The sequence below is a fragment of the Rhinatrema bivittatum genome, chromosome 1, assembly GCF_901001135.1.
Source record: "Rhinatrema bivittatum chromosome 1, aRhiBiv1.1, whole genome shotgun sequence".
Taxonomy (NCBI): Eukaryota; Metazoa; Chordata; class Amphibia; order Gymnophiona; family Rhinatrematidae; genus Rhinatrema; species Rhinatrema bivittatum.
In genome coordinates this window covers 787,997,421-788,018,477 of record NC_042615.1, presented here as the reverse complement: position 1 = coordinate 788,018,477, position 21,057 = coordinate 787,997,421, and the positions used below count along the sequence as shown (strand labels likewise).

The following is a 21,057-nucleotide window of genomic DNA, read 5'->3' as shown; positions in this document are numbered from 1 at the left end:
AGTTCGTTACATTTCCTTATTGTTTGATGCAGTCAACAGCAGTTATGAGTTTGTTGTGATCACTCTGGAGATTGCTAAGGTAACAAGATACACTTCCTTGAGGTTTTTGGAGTGCACAAAATAAGCTGTATAATAAGCACACAAACTTGAAGAGAAAGAACAGAAAACAGAGAAAAGTTTAAGTTAAAGCCCCATTGTAAAGCCTGTGCTTCCGAAGCAGACTATTTACATAGTAACATAGTAACATTTATTTATTTATTTATTAACTTTTATTTACCGACATTCGTGAAGCACATCATGCCGGTTTACAATGAACTCAGGTGGGAGATACAGTAAAACAAAATAACATTAAAACAATATAATATTACTAACACAAAAACAAGGTACTAAAAAGAACAAAACTATAAAACTATAAAACTATAAATACAATGAACCAAGGGAGCAGAGAATCAAGGGAGAATAGGGGAGGGAGAGGAGGGGGAGGGTAGGCTGGGGGCAGGGCGAGGGGAGAGGGAGGTAGGGTAGGGTTCGGAGGGGAGTGGGAAAAGGGGGGGGTGAGGTGTAAAAGGGAGAAAGGCATAGTTCAAAGGAAGTAAAAAGGAGAAAATGAAAATAGAGATGAGGAAGCTATGTATAGGTGATTTATATACAAGGATCTCTTAACTACGTAGAAATACGGAAGGGTTGAAAGGCGGTAATCACTGGGAATCACTGGGAAATAAATTCTTCAAAGGGTACAAAGGAGGAGTAGCGGGAAGGGGGAAATGCTGAGGGGTAGGGAGTTGGCCAGGTGACAAGGAATCGAGGGGAGAGGCTGGGGGGGAGGAGGAGAGGGAAAAGTCGGGCGAAAGGGGGAGGGTGAAAGGTGGAAGGCCGAGTAGGGAGGAAAACTGAGGGGGGAGCAGGGGGTATAAGGTCGAGCAGGGGGAGCTGAGGGGGGAGAAATTAGTTTTGGTTTGTGTCGGGGTAGGCCTGTCGGAAGAGCCATGTCTTGACTCCTTTCTTGAAGTTGTGAAAGGATGTCTCTTGGCGTAAGAGGGTGGGGAGGGAGTTCCAGAGGGTGGGGCCAGCAACGGCGAAGGCTCTCCCTCTGGTGTGAGTTGAATGCGCTGCTTTGAGGGGTGGGATGTGGAGAGTGCCTGAATGGATTGTTCTTGTGGGGCGGTCGGAGGAGCGGTAATGAGGCATTTCATCGAGCCAGGTGTGATTGTGTTTATGTAGGAAGTTGTGAAGGATGGTGAGGCAGAAAAAGACCAAAATGGTCCAATCTGTCTGCCTAGCAAGCCCCCCAAGGCAGTCACCACTGCTTCGTGCAGGTTACCCCTACATTTCTGTTAAGGGTAGTAACTGCCGCTCCGTGCCGGTTAAGCATTTTTATTTATTCCCATCCTCTAGCCTTTAGGGATCCACATTTAAACCTGTGTCTAAAACTGCTGCTGTTTCACAGCAGGAAAAAAGTGACAGGCAAGTTTGCTCACAGTTTTTTTGAAACTAATAATATACAAATATTCCTCATATACTGTCCACCAAGCCTCCTAGAACTAAACATATCCCCACTGATTGAATTTCTAACAACACACCTAAATACTTCAAAACCTACCATTGTGCTAGGAGACTTTAACCTTCACATGGACGCAAACCCCCTATCAAATACCTGCCAAACACTAATGGATATAATGACAGCATTAGGATTCACTCTAACTACTGATAAACCCACGCACAAAGCAGGACACTCTTGACCTATCATTTATCAACCACAACTACTTAGAACATATTAAAACAGACTACACACAAATTCCTTGGTCAGATCACTTCTTCATACAATCTTCCATTAAATATCTTGGACTGCAAGTGAAACAAACAAAAGAACCCATAGAATGTAAGTATCGTCCGCCTTATAACATAGAAAAGCTAAAAGACAAATTAGAAGAAAAGCTAACTGAACTTGACTATAATGACTGCTGTTCCGCAATAACAGCATGGGTGCAAACAACCAACAAACTAGCAGATGAGATAAACCCCGTAAAATTTATACGCATCAAAGAACCCAAACAAATAAATCCCTGGCATAGTGAAAAGAAGGAAGTCAAAAGAAATCTTAGGAAAAAAGAAAAAGAATGGAGCAAAGAGAAAACAACCGAAAACTTAACTAAATTCAGAAAATACCTAGGCTACAACAAACAAGTAATTTTTTATGCAAAAAAAACAATACTTCAGCTCTAAAATAGAAAAGTTTGCAAATAACCCAAGAACCTTATTTACCATAGTAAAAAAGCTCACCAATGACAAATCAGAATCTCCCCAAGACCTACCAGAAAATAGGTGTAATGAAATAGCAAATTTCTTCAATGATAAAATTGCGAACCTAAAAGCCAAAATCCCAAACACAACTAAGCAAGAAATTAAAATGCAAAAAAGAGATGTTACACATTAGTCTACATTTAGTGAGATATCGGAACTAGAAGTTGAATCAATGCTAAAAAAGTTAAATCCAGCCCCACATAGAATTGACATACTACCGACTATGAATATAAAAAAAGTAGCCAACACAGTATCTCCGGTAATAGCGAAGATTATAAACCTATCCCTAGAGGAGTGAGCAATGCCAGATATACTAAAAGGGGCAATCATAAAACCAATTATTTAAAAAAAAAAAAAAACAGTGACCCACTTATCCTGAGCAGCTATAGACCAGTGTCAAATCTACCATTAATTGCAAAATTAATTGAAAACAACTGTACAAAAACTAGCTGAACATTTGGACAACAATAATATACTGTATGCATCACAGCATGGCTTACGTAAACATTACAGCACAGAGACACTGCTGCTTTCACTATCATGAGAGGTTTTGATAGTGGAAAACATTACATTCTAGTGATGCTAGACCTGTCATCAGCTTTTGACACTGTAAATCATGATATACTATTAAAAAGACTAGAAAAAATAGGACTACACAGCAAAACAATTAACTGGTTCAGATCATATCTAAAGAACAGATATTTTCAAGTACAGATCAAAGATGTAATATCAGAAAAATAAACCTTCAAACAGGAGTACCACAGGGATCAGCCTTGTCCGCAACACTCTTTAACATATACCTACTGCCTTTGTGCCACCTACTGGCAGGTCTGGCATCATACATTACATATATGCTGATGACATTCAACTAATCCTACCAGTCAACGAAACAATTGAAAAAACATTAAACCTAGCTAACATGTACCTAGATATTATCAAACCGCTACTAAACCAAATGGAGCTAGTTATTAACATAAAAAAAACAGAATTTCTACATTTAGCATGAAAGAATAGAGGTCATTCAAAACCCAATTATGCTTAAAAACAACCAGAAAATAGAACTAGCAGAGAAAGTACGGAACCTCGGAGTAATAATAAACAAGGAACTCAGCATGAAACAACACATATTGTTAAAAGTAAGGCTATGCAAAGCTCAAGGTTCTCAGGAGATTAAAACCATTACTAGCACCTACTAACTTTCGATCAGTGCTACAAGCTTTAATATTTGCAAGCACTGACTACTGTAACGCCCTGCTATTAGGATTACCATACACAACGCTAAGACTACTCCAAATACTACAAAATACTGCAGCAAAAATTCTAACTGGTAAAAGAAAAAGAGACCACATTACTGAAATCCTAGCTGAATTACACTGGTTACCCATTGAGCACAGAATACAGTACAAAACACCATACACAAATTAATACATAATGAAAAAGCAGAATGGCTGAACACAGCACTACGTGTACTTGTCCCTCATAGAAACCTGAGATCAGCCAACAAAGCACTCCTAACTGTCCCTTCTGTCAGAACAGCAAGACTAACCCAAGTGAGAGAAAGGGCATTAGCATTAGCAGGACATATACTATGGAACACCATGCCACTAGAGATCAGATTACAGAGACATCAAAACATTTAAAAAAAGTTTAAAAACCTGGCTTTTTAAACAAGCTTATCGCAAAGAGAATGGAGAATAGAAAATAGAAAGGAAGGGAGCGGGCAGTAGAACATCCACACACAGCACATAACCAAGTATGTGCGCATTTTTTATTTTATCTCACTGCTAACATAAAAGGAAAATATAGTTATAAAATTATACTTGTAATTAAAATGATACAGGTATAAAAGGACAAGATATATCACACTCACCAAATAGTATTTATCATAAATTTATGTAACCGAATCTTTATGGCACCTGTTTAAATTATATGAACCTATACACTTATCAACATTAATTTATGTGCCTTACTGTAAACCGTTGTGATGGTAATTAACTGAACGATGGTATAGAAATGATTTCATATAAATAAATAAATAAATAAAACAAAAGTAGCAAGAAGTGAATTCCTGGATTATAGACAACATGAAAACACACTCATGCTACATAATTCAAGACTGAAAGTAACAAGAGCAAATTAAGCAAAAAATAAAAACTTAGAAAAGACAAGAAAATTCACCAAAAGGAAAAAGAAACCCATTAGAGGGTAAAATCCAAGAGAGCCATCAGAATCTTATAAGCAGTGTCATGATAAAGAGTTAACATGCAAGTGGATACTGTTACAAAGAGCCACCACTAGGTGGCATGGTGGGAAAGAAACTAAAAGTAAAGAAGAGAATTATTGGGAGAAAATGCCAGAACCAAGCTGTATTGTGAATGCTGGTGTTCACAGTAAAAATTTTTGGTTTTCTAAATAACCTCCAGTCTCTTCTGTGAATGAATGGCCAGTGCCCATGGCAGGTAGAGTAACCATATAGCTCCAAATCAAGTAGGACAAACTGAGCCACTCCTGGTTTTACACCATTGTATGCATGGAGCTGCAGTCCCGCTTTTCATAGATAAATCAATCCGGAACTCAAACCTGCATCGCCATGCAGGAAATAGGGCAAAGCCAGGTGTAACTTTGTGCATATATGTCGGCACTGGTTCCACACACGCCCACACATTTTCAAGGTGGATTTTTTGCACATAAATTCACTTTGAAAATGTGGGCTAAAATCTGCAGGTAAAAAGGGTATGTGAGGAGCTGACCTAATTCTACTTACTCATAAGGCCAGTGTTCGACAATGACAAAATCAATTCCATATTTTTTTTATATGATTTCACACTGAAATGCTTGCAAAGGTGCCAAGATATTCAGTTCCAGGAGGGAGGTTTCAGGCCAGTCCTGGATTTCTGACAACCCACATCCTGATGCATTTCGTACCTGCAGCGTGGATTTCAATGGATGGAATCAGGAGCTACTAATACTACCATGCATTGTGATATACGTTCAAAACAAGGAAGGAACAAAAAGAAATCTCCCTCCTGGAACCGGGTGACCTGGCAACTCTGTGCTTGGCTCCTAGTAATGATGCTACCAAAAGAGTGCCTTGCATTTTAACTCTTTCCAGTGAAGAAATACAGGTGCTTTTTTATGAAGACTACAGAACTCTACACTGGGCATTAAATGTTGGCATTGTGCTGTGACCAACAAGGTTCTTTGTAACTCACAAAAAACATAAGAGGTCATGTTAACATAGGCATTTAAGAACACTTATCCCGTTGGCAGTACAGAACGTCAGGTTCCACCCTGGTGCTACAGGCACAAACCGTCTGCAGCTAGGAAGGTGTATCGCAGGGACTCACCAGTGTGGTCAAGGCTCCTGCTGAGCTCAGGCGCTGCAGTTTTGCTCCCAGGTGCGAAAGTGCGGCTGAGCTGACAGTCCGTGTGGTACAGCGAGAGCCAGCTTCGGCAAGGAAAGTGCCAGCTCTTCTCCTTCTTTGTGTTGGTTACAGTGATCTCCTCTACGTACCAGGCCTGCTGCTTTTCTAGGCCATCATGCTTTGTGGAGAAAAACGAGACAGAACAGAGAGGTTTGGTGTGTGATGTCTAACGGAACCCGAGATGCAGCCGGACAGCCGGAGCGGTAATGACTGATTCTGATTACAGCAGCTGCATGTTACAATGGTTATTGCACTGATGAGACTATGGACTACTAACCCACCATCACCATTAACTGAGATAGTTTCAACAACAGTTTCAACAATACACTGATCTGAATAATCTAATTTGGTACAAAGTGGTTTGAGCTACCTTACTTGTTATTTGCCAGTAATTTACCAGACATGTCATAACGTGCCATGGCACAATATATTCTAGTGCCAGTGCCAAATTTGTAATAACTGATGACAACATGTGCCCAAAATACACGGTGCAGGGCAAACTATGGAAAGTCTAGACACTCCTCATCAGGCTTCAGGTTAAGGGTGGAACAGAAAGCATGAGCTGCTGTTGGAAGTAATACGCTAGCTCATCGCAATGGTTAGATCAATGACCACTGAACGATTGGTATCTGTTAGATACATAACTGCAGAACTACCTCAAATTTCACTGTGTAAGCCCCAAGTTTCCAATCCATTTTTTTTTAACCTACTCTTTTTATGACTCAGTTTTCACAGCAGGGGAGCACGGATGAGGCTGGGAGGGAAAGGGCAAAATAGCCCTCTGGAGTTCAGACGCTGGCATGTCTCTGTGAGACTCGGGTCACTAGATGCAGTCTAACCCGGTCCCTCTTTCCTAACTTCCAAATCTCCAAAATCCTGAGAAAGATCCCAGGCACAGATTCACATCTAACACGAATGGTTACCTCTTCAAAACATAATGAGCCATATTTTGGTCTTACTGCTTCACTTTCCCTTGTATTAAATACTATCCTGTAGGATGTTCAGTACAAAATGTGCAGCCGTTTACCCATCCAAAGCACAAACAATGTTTGTTTGTTTTGTGTATATCCTACACATACTAATTTAGAGGTGGGAAACCAAAAAAAAGAAAAGAAAAGGAGAAGGGAGGTTACCTCAAGTGTGATGCTTTTGATGTCTCCGATTTCCGGACCATAGACCTTAAAATTATGAATCGACTCTTTGCTGAATATGAAAGCAGCAGTTTTGCCAGAAAAGTCAGAGCTTGATTTCTTACAAAGGCGCGTCTTGTTGAGCTTTCCTTTTGAACCTTTCATTTGAAAGAACACCTAGAAAATAAACGAGGAACATTGTCTGAATAGAGTTTTAAAATTAAAGTACAGCTGACATGAATCCAGACTGATGTCGCTTCATCTGACACAGGGGAGCCAGCTAGACCTGTGCAAACCCCATTATGCTATGAGTGAGGGCAAGCACCATCTCCAAATCTGTTTTGTTCATCAGTAATAGGGCTCATATTACGCCTGCAAAAACTCCCCAGCACTTCCTGTATTCCAGTTTTAATGTATGTATTCAGATTTGGTAATCTTGAGACTCTGCAAAGTGCAATACATTTGCAAATTAAGATAGAACAATGAAATGTATAAGATGTATGTATGTATGTATGTATGTATTTATTTATTTATGTAAGTGCTTTTTTTATACTGGTATTCATGGGTACATCATATTGGCTTACAGCAAACTTAACAGGTTACAGAAAACAATATGCAGTGAACTAAACGATTTACAATAAAAGAGACTGAGGCGAACTTAACAAAATACAATCAAAATGTAGGGGGGAATACATTATAGGGAGGGGGAAGATATGTACAAGTAGGCGAGGGAGAAAAATACAAAAAATTTACAAAGAGTGGAGAAATATGTAGGGGAGGAGGAGGAAGGTAGGGGTGCGGGTGGAAATGGGAGGTAATATAGGGGAGGGGTAACTGGGAGGAGGCGGGGGTGGGAAACTGAATACAGGGGAGGAGGGAATACAACAAAAATACAAGAACAAAACAGATAATAAAACACAATAAATCCATAATCTTCTAAAACCAGAAAGAACCAAAACTAAGAGAACGAGAGGACGTTGGGGCCTTTTCTGCCATTGCTCTCCAAACCCCCCCTTTTGCTCTGTGGTTTTACAGAATACGTCAATCACTACCAGACCAGAGAGGTGTTTGCTTCTTTGGATTGCTGATGTCAAACTTAAAATGGACCAAACTTTGCTTCTGGTTTCCTGACTTTCTGATAACCCAAAAAACCTACAGCTCTGTACTAAAAGAAAACTTCCCCTCAACAGAACTGGGACATTGGTTAAATGTTCTATTTACAGTAGGGATGTGAATCGTTTTTTGACGATTTAAAATATCGTCTGATATATTTTAAATCGTCAAAAATCGTTAGAGCCGCGATACAATAACAATTCCCCCGATTTATCATCAAAAAATCGTAAATCGGGGGAAGGGGGAGGGCGGGAAAACCGGCACACTAAAACAACCCTAAAACCCACCCCGACCCTTTAAAATAAATCCCCCACCCTCCCAAACCCCCCCAAAATGCCTTAAATTACCTGGGGTCCAGAGGAAGGGTCCCGGTGTGATCTTTCACTCTCGGACCTCCATGTGTTGTAGAAATGGCGCCGGCATTACCTTTGCCCTGTCATATGACAGAGCAAAGGTAGCCGGCGCCGGCCATATGGCCGGCGCCGGCGCCATATGGCCGGCGCCATTTTCCGTACGGAAAAACGATTCGACTGCAGGAGGTCGTTCCGGACTCCCGCTGGACTTTTGGCAAGTCTTGTGGGGGTCAGGAGGCCCCCCCAAGCTGGCCAAAAGTCCCTGGGGGTCCGGGAGCGATCTCCTATGCTCCTGCCGTCGGGGGACAAAAAAACAAAATGGCGCCGGCGCTATCTTTGCCCTGTCATATGACAGGTCAAACGTAGCGCCGGCGCCATTTCTACAACGCACGGAGGTCCAAGAGTGAAAGATCACACCGGGACCCTTCCTCTGGACCCCAGGTAATTTAAGGCATTTTGGGGGGGTTTGGGAGGGTGGGGGATTTATTTTAAAGGGTCGGGGTGGGTTTTAGGGATGTTTTAGTGTGCCGGTTTTCGATTTACACGATTTACACGATATTTAAAAAAACCCAAACTGCGACGATCCGATTCCCTCCCCCTCCCAGCCGAAATTGATCGTTAAGACGATCAATCACACGATTCACATCTCTAATTTACAGTAGCATTATTAGAAATAAACAAGACTATGTGTAAAGGTGACCCAAAAAGTGTCCCTTACTCTCTCTTCCCTTTCTCTCCACCCCCTGGAATACCTACCCTCTCCCTCACTTCCTGGTATCATCATCATTTTCCCTCTCCCTCACCCCCCTGACATCATCACCTTCCCTCTCCACTCCTCTCCCCCACCACCATCATCATCATAATCCCCCGATCATCACCTTCTCTTCTCTTTCCTTTCACCCCCCCTGGCATCACCTTCCCTCAACCTCTCTCCCTAGTATCATCATCTTCCCTCTCCCCCATCTCCTGGCATCAACTTTATTTCTCTCTCTCTCTCTCTCCACACACGGTGGCACATTCAGCTGTCCCTTTCCCCACCCCACCCCCCAATCCCTGAACAGCAGAAGTCTAGGAGCAGGCTTACCTAGTGCTGCTCCTTCCACCTTTGCCAGCCTCCCTCTGCAATCCGAATTGCACAGGACCAGCAAGTCTCACAAGCCTACAGAGCCCCATGCAGTTTCCATTGCAGAGAGCCAGCAGAGAGAAAGCAGGAACAGCTGCCGATAAGCGGTTGGGAAACACTGGTTTAGAGACACACCCCAATGGGAGGTATGGAGTGGGGAATGTGTTTCTATAAAGCTCATGAGTCCATTTTGGCTTGTATTCTTCTTGTCCATCTCCTGTCCTAGCAGTGTGCTGAGGCTCCAGGAAGGAGCACTGGGGCACCCAGGATCTTGGTGTTCTTGGGAGTTCAAGATGATCCAGAAAGTGGGAGAAACGAAGAGGTAAAAAGTCTGCATTTAGTCCCATTCTCCATACTCTTAAGTTTTAAGAGTAGAGTTTCAGGCTGGAGTCAGTGGAAGGACTGCCAAGCTAGGAATCCTGCTTCAGAGCTTCTCTTCAGAAGAGTCAGGTGGAGCTCATATGTAACGATTCAGGAGGATTTGCCCAGTTTCATCTACTGAACTACAGAGGTTGACATATTATCAATCAGGTACTAATACAGGGAAAGTCCTAAGGTGAAAGAAATCTCTAAAAATTACACCTTGAAGGAGTCTGAGGGAAGGATTTCCTAGTGCAAAGGATTTCTGTAAATATGTAACTACCCACTGTGTGCCGTTTGAATTTTCTGATGTCTGTATGGATTGCACTAGACACACGTGTACTGAAGTGTTTGCCATGTTATTCAACTGCATCAAATAATCCAGTAAAAGGATTTATTTTTGGACAGCACGGTACTATGTGGTAGTGTGTTATTCCTATAGGAAAATAGTAGAAGACATCCTCACAAGCCTGCGGGCCTGAAAGACTTCTCCTTTCCTCCCTGTTAGAAAAGAACCCCCAAACTGGCTCCTGAAATCCCAAGTGAGCCCCTGCTGCCGACCAGCAGGTGGAACAGGGGCCACATGTGTTTTAAGGGCTATGGGATTCCAACACTGGAAAAGTCAAAGTAGTTTCCATGAGATTGACTTCCCAGGCTGGCCCGCTGGCTCACTGGCAGTATTGTGGGCTGTCATGTGAAGGATTGCGGTTCAGGTCCCAAGCCAGGACTCTGCTCCCCAGACCGCAGCATTGTTAGCTCCCGAGGGAGGCCCAAGCCTTTGCTCAACAGTGGTACCTAGCAGACAGACTTAGGGTCCATGTTGGTGCATTCCAGAGGGAGCCATAGTTTTCGGCCCCTGACCGAGGGCTGTCTCTGTAATGGCTGAGATGAGATGAGATACAAAATAGAAAAAAAAAAAATCTGGTGGTTGCAAATAAAGGCTTATACCTTAGTGCCCAAAAGGAGGGCTGTGACAATTGAGCTGCAAGCCCAAAGGAGCAGGATACAACCACAGTCAAGAACAAAATGATTGTAACGTCCTGAAGCTTAAATTCTTCATCTTTCATAGGTGGTTTAGGGAGAGGAGAAGGATAGTCTGCTGCTATCATTGTCTTTTTTCCAAGAGAGCTTTTGGCATGTTATGTTCCCTGAATAAAATTTTTTTAAAAATTAAGGACAGCTAATTGTACACAGGGTTATATTATTGACTAATTTTGATAATTTTTGTAAATTAAATGAGACAATCTAGTGGTTTATATTTATCACATAAGCCCAAAGAGGGTAAAATATCAGAATATGTTTAAAGAATGCAGAGGTAAAGGATGAAGAGCTTATCATACTAGAACCTAGCTATGACTTCATGGAGGTTGCCTTCGCCCTTCGGTGTTCCTCGGAAGTTGATGTGATCCATCAAGTACCTCCAGTACGAGTGAAAGTTCTTACCCGTGCGTCAGTTCCTGCTCCTTTTCTACTTCCTGTCTTCACAATCACTTTGTAGAGCACTCTCCTGACAGCGACAGAATTTGGCCGACTGCCAGATCTCTCAGACCTGCTGGAAGAAGCACTTCTGGAACGCTTCTGTTAAGCAAAGAGAGGCAAGTGATTAAAGGCTGAACAGAAAATTCCATAGAAATCCTTAGAACTTTCCGTCTTACTTTCTTTAAGTTTAACTTTCTTTAAGTCTTAACTTTAAGTCTTAACTTTAAGTTAAGACTTAAAGTCTTCTTTAAGTTTAACTTTCTTTAAGTCTTAACTTTCTTTAAGTTCAGACTTAAACAGTCAAGGATCATTCCACAGATGTCTAGAGCAAGTAAGAGTTATCAGGCTGCCCAGGTACCCTGAATCATTTATTTAATTTCTATTTATGTATGTACTTATTTATTTATATATATTACCTTCTCTTACTAATAACTCAAAGTGATTTACATTATAACAATATATTAAAGAATATAAAACATCCATGACAACAATACATTATATTAACATCAAATCATCCTCATCTTACTATAGCCAATTCATAACTGCATACCTACAAAGCACTATCTCACAATTTATTACAATACACAGATAAAATAATATACCTTGTAACTCCTATATCATTTTTTCTATAACCTTCCCTACAAAAAATCATAAAATCAAGAACATCATTGTCCCACAAACTATTTCACTACAACCCAGCCAAACCTACAAATAAAATATTACCTCTCTTAACCCATTTACAATAGGGTCATACCAAACATCGAAATCCTCACAGTGGCTACTTTATCACTCATATCTCAGTGATAACATTCCCTAAACAACCAGGTTTTAATATCTTTCCTGAAGGCTACATAATCTTGTTGCTGTTGCTGTTGCTGTTGCGTCCGTTGGACGCAGATGGCTGCGACCTCTCTGCCTCACCTCTCTTCTTCCCTTCTCTCCTTCCTTAGGGAAGATGGCTACCTCCGCTGCTGCCTGCCAAAACCCTCAGCGTCTCCAAGCCAGCATGGGCGTCCCTGTCTACCATGCTTTTTCCTGAGGCCTCTAGGGCGTGCGCGCACGACTACGTCACCTTTAACCACGTCATGGCGGAAACTTCGGGGGCGTCCCCACTGCATGATGTCACTACCTCCGGGTATTTAAACCTCCACTCCGCTCCCATTCAACGAGTTAGCAAAGACTTCGCTTTAGCTACTCTGACCGCTTCCAAGCTGTCCGCTTGGATTCTCGCTCCAACAGAAGCTCTAGGTACCCACGGCTCTGGGGCCTCTCGATTCTTCCTTGCCTTATTGGGAACTCTACCTTCATCCGGGACACCTGCTCCTTGGGGGTTCTGTCTGCTCTTTTTCAGGAACCCTCGGTGCTTCTAGGTACTCACTCCTCGAGGGCCTAGTCCTGCTCAGGTTATCCTATACCTCAGACCTTGGGTCCCTACCTTCATCTACCAACTAGTTCCAGTGCTGCCATCGTGTGAATACCTCTACGCTCAGCTCTCTTCTTCCACTCTTCAGGTTCACGGGTTATCCCGCTCAAGCGGAACACTACCGGACCTTTGCTACATCTGGGTGAGATCATCTTATCAGCGCTGTCTCTGTGTGACTACCACTACGCTCCAGCTCCCCTCTTCCACCCTGCAAGTTCACGGGTTATCCCACTCTGCGGAATACTACCGGACCTTCGCTACATCTGGGTGAGACTATCCTCCACAGAGATTATCTGGAGCTTCTCTACAATATCATTGTTCTACAGGATTGTCCTATCCTTGGACAAGTATCATCATCTTCTACAGCAGTATAATAAAGCTTTTCTTCCTCAGTGTCTGCCTATTGAGTTTAGCCTATCGTTGTGGTTCCCCAAGGGGCTTCTCCCCGTGGGAGGAGTCATCGCCACAACGACCAAGGGTCCACAATATACCACAAACCCAACAGTTGCAATTGTAGATCATCAGCAGATTATTCCATAACCTAGGTACAATTATGAAAAAATGCACATTCCACCATGTGACTTAGCCAGATTTCTGTTTTGCTTGAAACAAGCAGTAAATTCTAATGAGATGATCTAAACTGATGGTTTGGATTGCATTTACACAATTTCTCCTGAAGATAATCTGCTGCTAGTTCATGAAGGACTTTAAATGTTAAGGTATCAATGTTAAATAAAATCCTGGCTTGAAAAGGAAGCCAATATAACCTTTTCAAACATAAGAAACAGAATCCCTGACTCTTAAACTTGCTAAGATCCTGGCTGCTGTATTTTGCATTTTAAGCTGTTTTTAGAGTTTTTTGTTAAGCCCACCAAAATAGCATTACAGTAGTCTAATTTTTGCATAAGAAGAGCTACTGCAGTCTATGTTAAGTCTTTGTTCCAAACCAGCCATAAAATGCCATACACAGACTTTGTTACTGATGCACTATAATTCCCCATGGTTTCTTTATAATCTAACATCACCCCTAAATTTTTTGCTAATCTACAGATAGAGAGGTGACAACCAGCTAACAAAATACACAAGCCCTCTGGAGGATCTGATCTACCTATCCATGGAGCCACTAGTTGGATCTAAACTCTGGTATGGAAACCAAACCTGTACATCAACTGCAAAGAGATGATAACTCATCTGTGATCATTGAAAATTTTCACAGAGTGGTCCAATATACAGGTTAAATATGGACCCTTGGGGAACATCACATGACTGCTCTCAGGGTTAAGAACAGCAATTTCCAATAATCATTTTCTGTAATCTACCACTCAAATTCCCTTTCCCCCAGCTCAGAACAGGAATTTGGACACTGCCCCCCCGCCCCCCCAATCAATAGTTCATGAGTGATCATGTCAAAGGCAGAAGAGAGGTCCAAAAAACTTACACTGTACTTCCTCCTCTATCCATACAGTTATTTATGTATTTATTTGTTTTTATATACCGACATTCAATCTGAAATATCACATCACTTTACAGTGAAACTGAGGTTCTAAGAAGACGTTGGCTTCTGAGTTACAATGAAATTTCATATTATTTCTAACAATACAACTTAGGATGAAACAAGGGGCAATATTATTTCTTACAGCTTGACTTAGCTTAACTTAGAATCGAACAAGAGAGTAACATTGTTTCTTATAGTATAACTTAGAATAACAACATAGAACAAGAGCACAACATTGGATCTTACTGTCTGAATTGGAATAAGTTAGAATAGAACAGTAGACAACATTAACGACATAAAGGTGGCTTTAGGAGTGGTAATTAATATGTATATATTCATATTTATAGAGTATCAAGGGGATCTATGGGGTGCTTGGTCTAGATGAAATTATTATGATGATAAACTAGCGTCAATAGAAATTAGGAATAAACGGGACACACTATGCTGCTTGAGGCATAGTTGAGGGATGGTAGGTGAGGTGGGTTACTGGATGATCAGCAGGGGGAGGGATGATTTCTTAGTGCACGTGGTGGATGGGTCTTAGGTAGCTGAAGGAAAGGCTTTTAGAAAGAGCCATGTTTTGAGGTTTCTTTTGAAGGATTGCGTCGTAGAATCCAATCTTAGTTGTGTAGGTAAGTTGTCCTGAGGGAGGGTCCTGCCACAGAAAGAGCGCGTTCTTGTATTGTGATCAGGTGTGTCGTTTTCGGTGAAGGTATTGGAAGTAATCCGGTGTTAGTGGATCAGAGGGTCTTTTGGGGGATGTAAAAATGGAGGGATGCATTCAGCCAGTCAAACTTGTCAGTGTAGAGGGCTTTGTGAATGAGAGTTAGGGCTTTATATTGTATTCTGTATGGTATAGGTAGCTAGTGTAGGTTTTTGAGGATCGGTGAGATCTGATCAGATCTTTTGCTGTTTATAAGTGATCTTGCCGCTGCTTTCTGTAATAACTGCAATGGTCTGAGGGAAGCGGACGGGGGGCCCAAAAGGAGGGTGTTGTAGTAGTTGAGCTTGGAGAATAGAGGTGCTTGGAGGACTGTCCGGTAGTCATGGGTGTAAAGAAGCGGTTTGATTTTTTTTAGGATCTGAAGTTTGAAGAATCCATCTTTTATTATTGTGTTGATGTGTTTTTAAGATTTAGTTCACCATCTAGGACAATGCCTAGGTCTTTGACTGTGGGAACTATTTGATTCTCCAGCTGGGATGCTGTGTGGTTATGGCTGAGTATTGTGATGGCTTTGTTTGTTATGTATAGAATTTCAGTTTTCTTATAGTTGAGGGAGAGGGACATTTGTGAGAGTAGTTGTGTTATCTCTTGTAGATGGGTGTCCCAGAGTTTTAGGGTGTTCTCAAGGGTCTCTTTTAGGGACAGCAGAATTTGAACGTCGTCTGCGTAGACGAAATAGGATAGGCCTAATTCAGAAAGGAATGTGCAGAGGGGCAGCATGTAAATATTGAAAAGGGTGGATGAGAGGGATGAGCCTTGAGGGATGCCGTGTGGACGGGGGATTTGTTTGAATTCTGATACATTTAGTTTGACTTTGTAGGATCTGCCTGATAAGGTATGATTTAAACCATTTGAGTGTGGATTTGCATAGGCTGATTTCACTTAGCCTGTTTAATAATGTTTCCTGGTTGACGGTGTCAAATGCGGCTGAGATGTCAATCAATTTAGGTCATCAAAAAGGGAGGCCAGCAATGTCTCTATATCACAACAGGCCCAAAAGCCTGACAGGTAAGTATTTAACAATGTCCTCTCAGATAAAACAATCCAAAAACTGTAGTGCAACTACTTTTTTCCACTAACTTGCCGATATAAAGCAAGATAGAGATTGGTCTATAATTCTCTTTCTGTTGAGGATCCAATCTGGCTTTTTAAATCAGAGGACAGATAAACGTTTACTTAAATTGCTGTGAGAAATTGTCTTCTCACAGAGAAGGATTTGCCAGATGTACCAGTCTGGCACATTAGTTAATTTTCTGCTCTTTTTATCAAAACAGAAGGAGGGATCAACTTCCTAGTGTGTAGGCTTCAGTTTAGCTAACTCCTGTACCCAACACTAGCTTTCATAGCAAACTCAGACCAGCTATTTAAGTTAAAAACAGCTGAACCAACCTCATTCATAGTCCCAAACAAATCTTTTACTAATTTTAAAACCGACCCTGAAGAAGAATCAGATTTTTTAGTGAACTTAAAAATCTTTCCCTAAAAATGTTGTGCAAACGGATTCGTACTTTATTAGATGGTTCTAAAGGAAAGGATAGGGCTGTTCAGCTTGGAGAAGAGACGGCTGATGGGGGTTTCAATGTATCAAACGCCTGGCACATTTCAGCCTTTTGTAATCCAGCCAATTCTACAATACCTTGATTAGTGTATTCTAATGGGTGAATCCCAGAATTTCAGAAAATTTCTCTGAGACCAACACAGATCTCAGAAAAATTAATTTAGAAAATATTTCAAGATCCCTATTATTATATGGGCTCAGTAGCTGAAATTTGACCAAAAAATAATCAGACAATGCAACATGCAAAGCACATATCACCTGAATAGAGAAAATAGTATCCCTACTGCAGTAATATATACTATTAAATCCAGCCTATGACCAGCTTGGTGGATGGGTATCCAACACCTGGGTTAATCCCAACATTAGCACTAACTAATCAATGACATTTCAGGTATTAAACCCAGGATTTCATCAAAAACCACAATAGTTATAGTAGTAGCCTGGTAAATAAGAAGAACACCTAGGTTACGTAACCCACTAAGTCTATCCAAAATGCATTCTTCTCCTGGGACCTGATGAATCGAAGTTTTGAATGACCCTAAAAGTTTCTCTACTGATCACAATTATCCACCTCCTTTTTAGCCTTCTTATGCCACATGGCATGTAGAATAAGCCAAAGGGCATAACTGATTTAAAATCATCCTATCTTGTGAGCATAGCCACGTTTCAGTAATTCAGACTCTCATTTATGTTCTTCCAAAATATCGGACAAAATTTTGGCTTTGTTTTTTACACAGCGAGCATTCACAAGAGCACAACCTAACATCTGCTTCCATAACCTTATGTTGTACAGATATCACGAAACTCTCCCCCTTATTTATCAAAATGTGCTAAGGCATTTTCGCATGCATTAAGGGCTTATCGCATGCGAAAAGCCCCATTAACGCATGCGAAAACGCCTTTAACTCATGCGATAGCACCATATCGTATGGTGCGATGCAAATCCGAAAAAGAGGAGGAGTTAGGGATGGGAGTGAGCTAGGTTTACAATTTTGCGAAGTCCTATCGCACGGCTTTAACGCCAATTTTAGCTACAACGTTTTTAGTGGTGTTAAGCCGTGTGATAGCTTGCGTTACGGGGCAGTAAGGTGTTAGCGCATTTCTTAGCAAACAACACGCCCCTTTTGCTATCGCATGCGATACGTATCGCATTTTGATAAATCCAGGCCTCTGAGAGCTTACTTGTGTGGCAGCCCTATGCCACAGAGTGTATAAGATTTAATATTTACCGGATATGTTGTGATTAAAGTGGCGATTTCCCTCCTAATGGAAGTCTGAAGGGTGGCAGTGAAGTAATGTGAGAAGGTTCCAGAGACTGCAGATAATCCTTTGCTCAGAGGGTATTGCTCACACTTTTTGACAGACAGTGGGGTCTGTCAAAAACCCTGACTATAATTGGTCTGGGGCTTCTCCATTGTCACAGAGGAAGAAGCAAAATGTAGCTGTGATCCTCTCCCAGGGTTTCAGAAAGGGAGAAGCAGGAGATCAAGCAGAGATGCTCTCTCACTGTCTCAAGGAGCTTGAGGCAAATGAAGATAAATGATTGCTGTGTCCAAAGAGTAAAGAAACAAGAGTACTTTAACTGTGGTGAGAACTTGCTTGGACCAGGAGGCAAACTGGGCCAGCAGGAACTTGCTACGAGGCTTGGTGGGTTCCTGACTGCAGAATCACAGGGATTCCTTCCTTGAGCTGATCAGGGCATGGAAAGGAAAAGAGGGCCAGGGTAAGCCAAAAAATAAACTGCGCTGAGAGAAAGAAGTATTTTTTTCCTATAATGAGGAAAAACCTGATTAGAGACTGTGATTTCTATTCTTGCTGTTATTTCTTGTGCTGTTTCACCATGTTTTACTCTGAAACAACTGCAGTAAACTATTTTTATATTGGGGCACACCTACTGATTGGACAGTTATATATTGCATGGGAGTGTCCTCGGCCCAGTTCTGGTCCTGCAGGTTATCTTTTACCCCAGCCTACGGTCCAGGAGATATTTTCCCCCACCTTGGGAGAGTGGTCCCAGAGCATCCCAAGGCTGGGAATGTGACCCCTGTCGGTATCGGGGTCACACTTGCTTACAAGGCGTATGGTTTAGTAGGTTCCAAGATGACCACAAGAATTTCATACACCAGGAAGGAATCCACAAGATATCTACTCTTTCATGGGGAAATTTTTAAAAACTGCTCCTACCTGAGACTCACAGTCCCTTCTGATGATAGCTAGGATTTCCATTCTTCTTACAGGTGGTCCAGCACAATTTCCAAGGCAACGACAGCCAATCTCCTCAGCAGTGCTTTATTTCATATACTTCTAAAATCCCACCGCACCACTCGCTACCCACCCACCCCAACATATGCACCAAGAGGCACGCCCCTTTGGTGCACTCCTTCGACCATGTGCTGGTGACACTACATTGACTTGGTGAGGCTTTAGTAATGAAGAAGGTCATGGCCAATAACACCAACAGAAAGGGCAGGGCCTCTCCTGTCATTGAAAGTGCAAGTGCAGTTGAAGAGAGTACTATAGAAGGAGAAAAACCCTAGCAAAGCATAATCTCTGACTCGATCGCTGCAACTTGATTTTCTGCCACCTTGGTGCTGCTTTAGTAATTAAGAGTCGGTTGGTCAATTCGGGGCTTTCACATGTTCCCTGTGGGTTTTTATGATTTGATATTTTCTACCAGATGGAGCCTACACAATTTTGCTAAAGGCACAAAATGAGAGAATTCCATACTGATAATAAATATGCGTAATTTAGTATTCGATGAGAATTCAATAAAACATCAAGCAAGCTCCTTAGCTTTTGGATAGGAAGAGTGAATGCGGAGTAGAAAGTATATTGCATTTGAAAGGAAAAATGTGCAAGCCAGATGGACCTTTAAGTCTTTCTGCTATGATATTCTATGAGGCCAATATTCAAAGAAATGGAAAAATGGCTAAAGTTAGCCGGATAAGATATCAGGGATATTCATCAGGCTAAATATCCCTCTGCAAATAAAGTTCCTAGCCGGATAAAGTTGAAACCTAACATGCTATGTTTGAATATCACCGGTTAGTTTCAGAGTTATCTAGACATGTAGTCATTTAAGTGTTCCCCTGCATACACATAAAAAGTTAAACTGAGAAGCCCCCACCCAAGCGATGTCAAACTTGCATCTGATGTACCAATCCCATTCCCACTCCCACTCCCAAGATTCCCCACAAAATGAAAAAAGCTGTATGGCTTTCAAGCCAATCGTTGACCCCCACCCCAGGTTGTTCCAAAATACTCTATCAAGCACTTTCCACCCGCTCCCACCATCACCCCCATCACTCCACTCCCTGTAATTCCCACCCTAAACCTCGTGCCCCACCCGGACGCCCAAAGCCCTTACCGCAACCTAAGAACATAAGAACATGCCATAATGGGTCAGACCAAGGGTCCATCAAGCCCAGCAACCTGTTTCCAACAGTGGCCAATCCAGGCCATAAGAGCCTGGCAAGTACCCAAAAACTAAGTCTATTCCATGTTACCATTGCTAGTAATAGCAGTGGCTATTTTCTAAGTCAACTTAATTAATAGCAGGTAATGGACTTCTCCTTCAAGAACTTATCCAATCCTTTTTTAAACACAGCAATACTAACTGCACTAACCACATCCTCTGGCAACAAATTCCAGAGTTTAATTGTGCGTTGAGTAAAAAAGAACTTTCTCCAATTAGTTTTAAATGTGCCAAATGCTAACTTCATGGAGTGCCCCCTAGTCTTTCTATTATCCGAAAGAGTAAATAACCGATTCACATCTACCCGTTCTAGACCTCTCATGATTTTAAACACCTCTATCATATCCCCCCTCAGCTGTCTCTTCTCCAAGCTGAAAAGTCCTCACCTCGTAAGTCTTTCCTCATAGGGGAGCTCTTCCATTCCCCTTATCATTTTGGTAGCCCTTCTCTGTACCTCTCCATTGTAATTATATCTTTTTTGAGATGCGGTGACCAGAATTATACACAGTATTCAAGGCGCGGTTTCACCATGGAGCGATACAGAGGCATTATGACATTTTCCGTTTTATTCACCATTCCCTTTCTAATAATTCCCAACATTCTGTTTGCTTTTTTGACTGCCGTAGCACACTGAACCAACGATTTCAATGGAGCTCAGAATATGAATCTGGCTCCCAGCACATCCACTGTTGCTCTGACATCAACGCTGGTAGCATAAACAATCAACTTTGCTGTCAGATTATTGCTTTGCAGCAACACTGGTTGCTTATATGACCAGCGTTGATGTCATTGCAATGCTGGTTGCGCCAAGAGCTAGACATGTTCCGAGCTCCCCGTTGCAGTAAGGGCTTTGAGAGGGGACTGGTTCCAGCTGGGGAGAGAGAATTAGGATGGAGGCTGAGAGAGATGGGGGTTGGGAAAGGGTGAAGAAAGCCGAATGGAGTATTTTGGAACAACTGGGGGGAGGGGCAGTGATTGACCCAAAATGCTGTACAGGTTCCGTATAATCTAGACAGAAATATCAATCATAAGGAGCAGGTGCAAATTAATGGCTAATCCATTGAATAGAATGTGCGTTAAGATGTCTCCTCTACCACT

The 21,057-nt window shown here is 41.9% G+C and overlaps 1 protein-coding gene across 1 annotated transcript in view; it reads right to left on the bottom strand.

Annotated features, from left to right (window-relative positions):
• The window catches only part of LOXHD1 (lipoxygenase homology domains 1), a 557,082-nt gene that overhangs the window by 495,858 nt on the left and 40,167 nt on the right, over nucleotides 1-21,057 (bottom strand). Inside the window, exons 5-7 of the mRNA XM_029580624.1 lie at nucleotides 11,249-11,383; nucleotides 6,860-7,033; nucleotides 5,649-5,844 (exon numbers count right to left, since the gene is read on the bottom strand). Coding sequence (XP_029436484.1) covers nucleotides 5,649-5,844; nucleotides 6,860-7,033; nucleotides 11,249-11,383 — 505 coding nt within the window. The remainder of the gene's footprint in view (nucleotides 1-5,648; nucleotides 5,845-6,859; nucleotides 7,034-11,248; nucleotides 11,384-21,057) is intronic.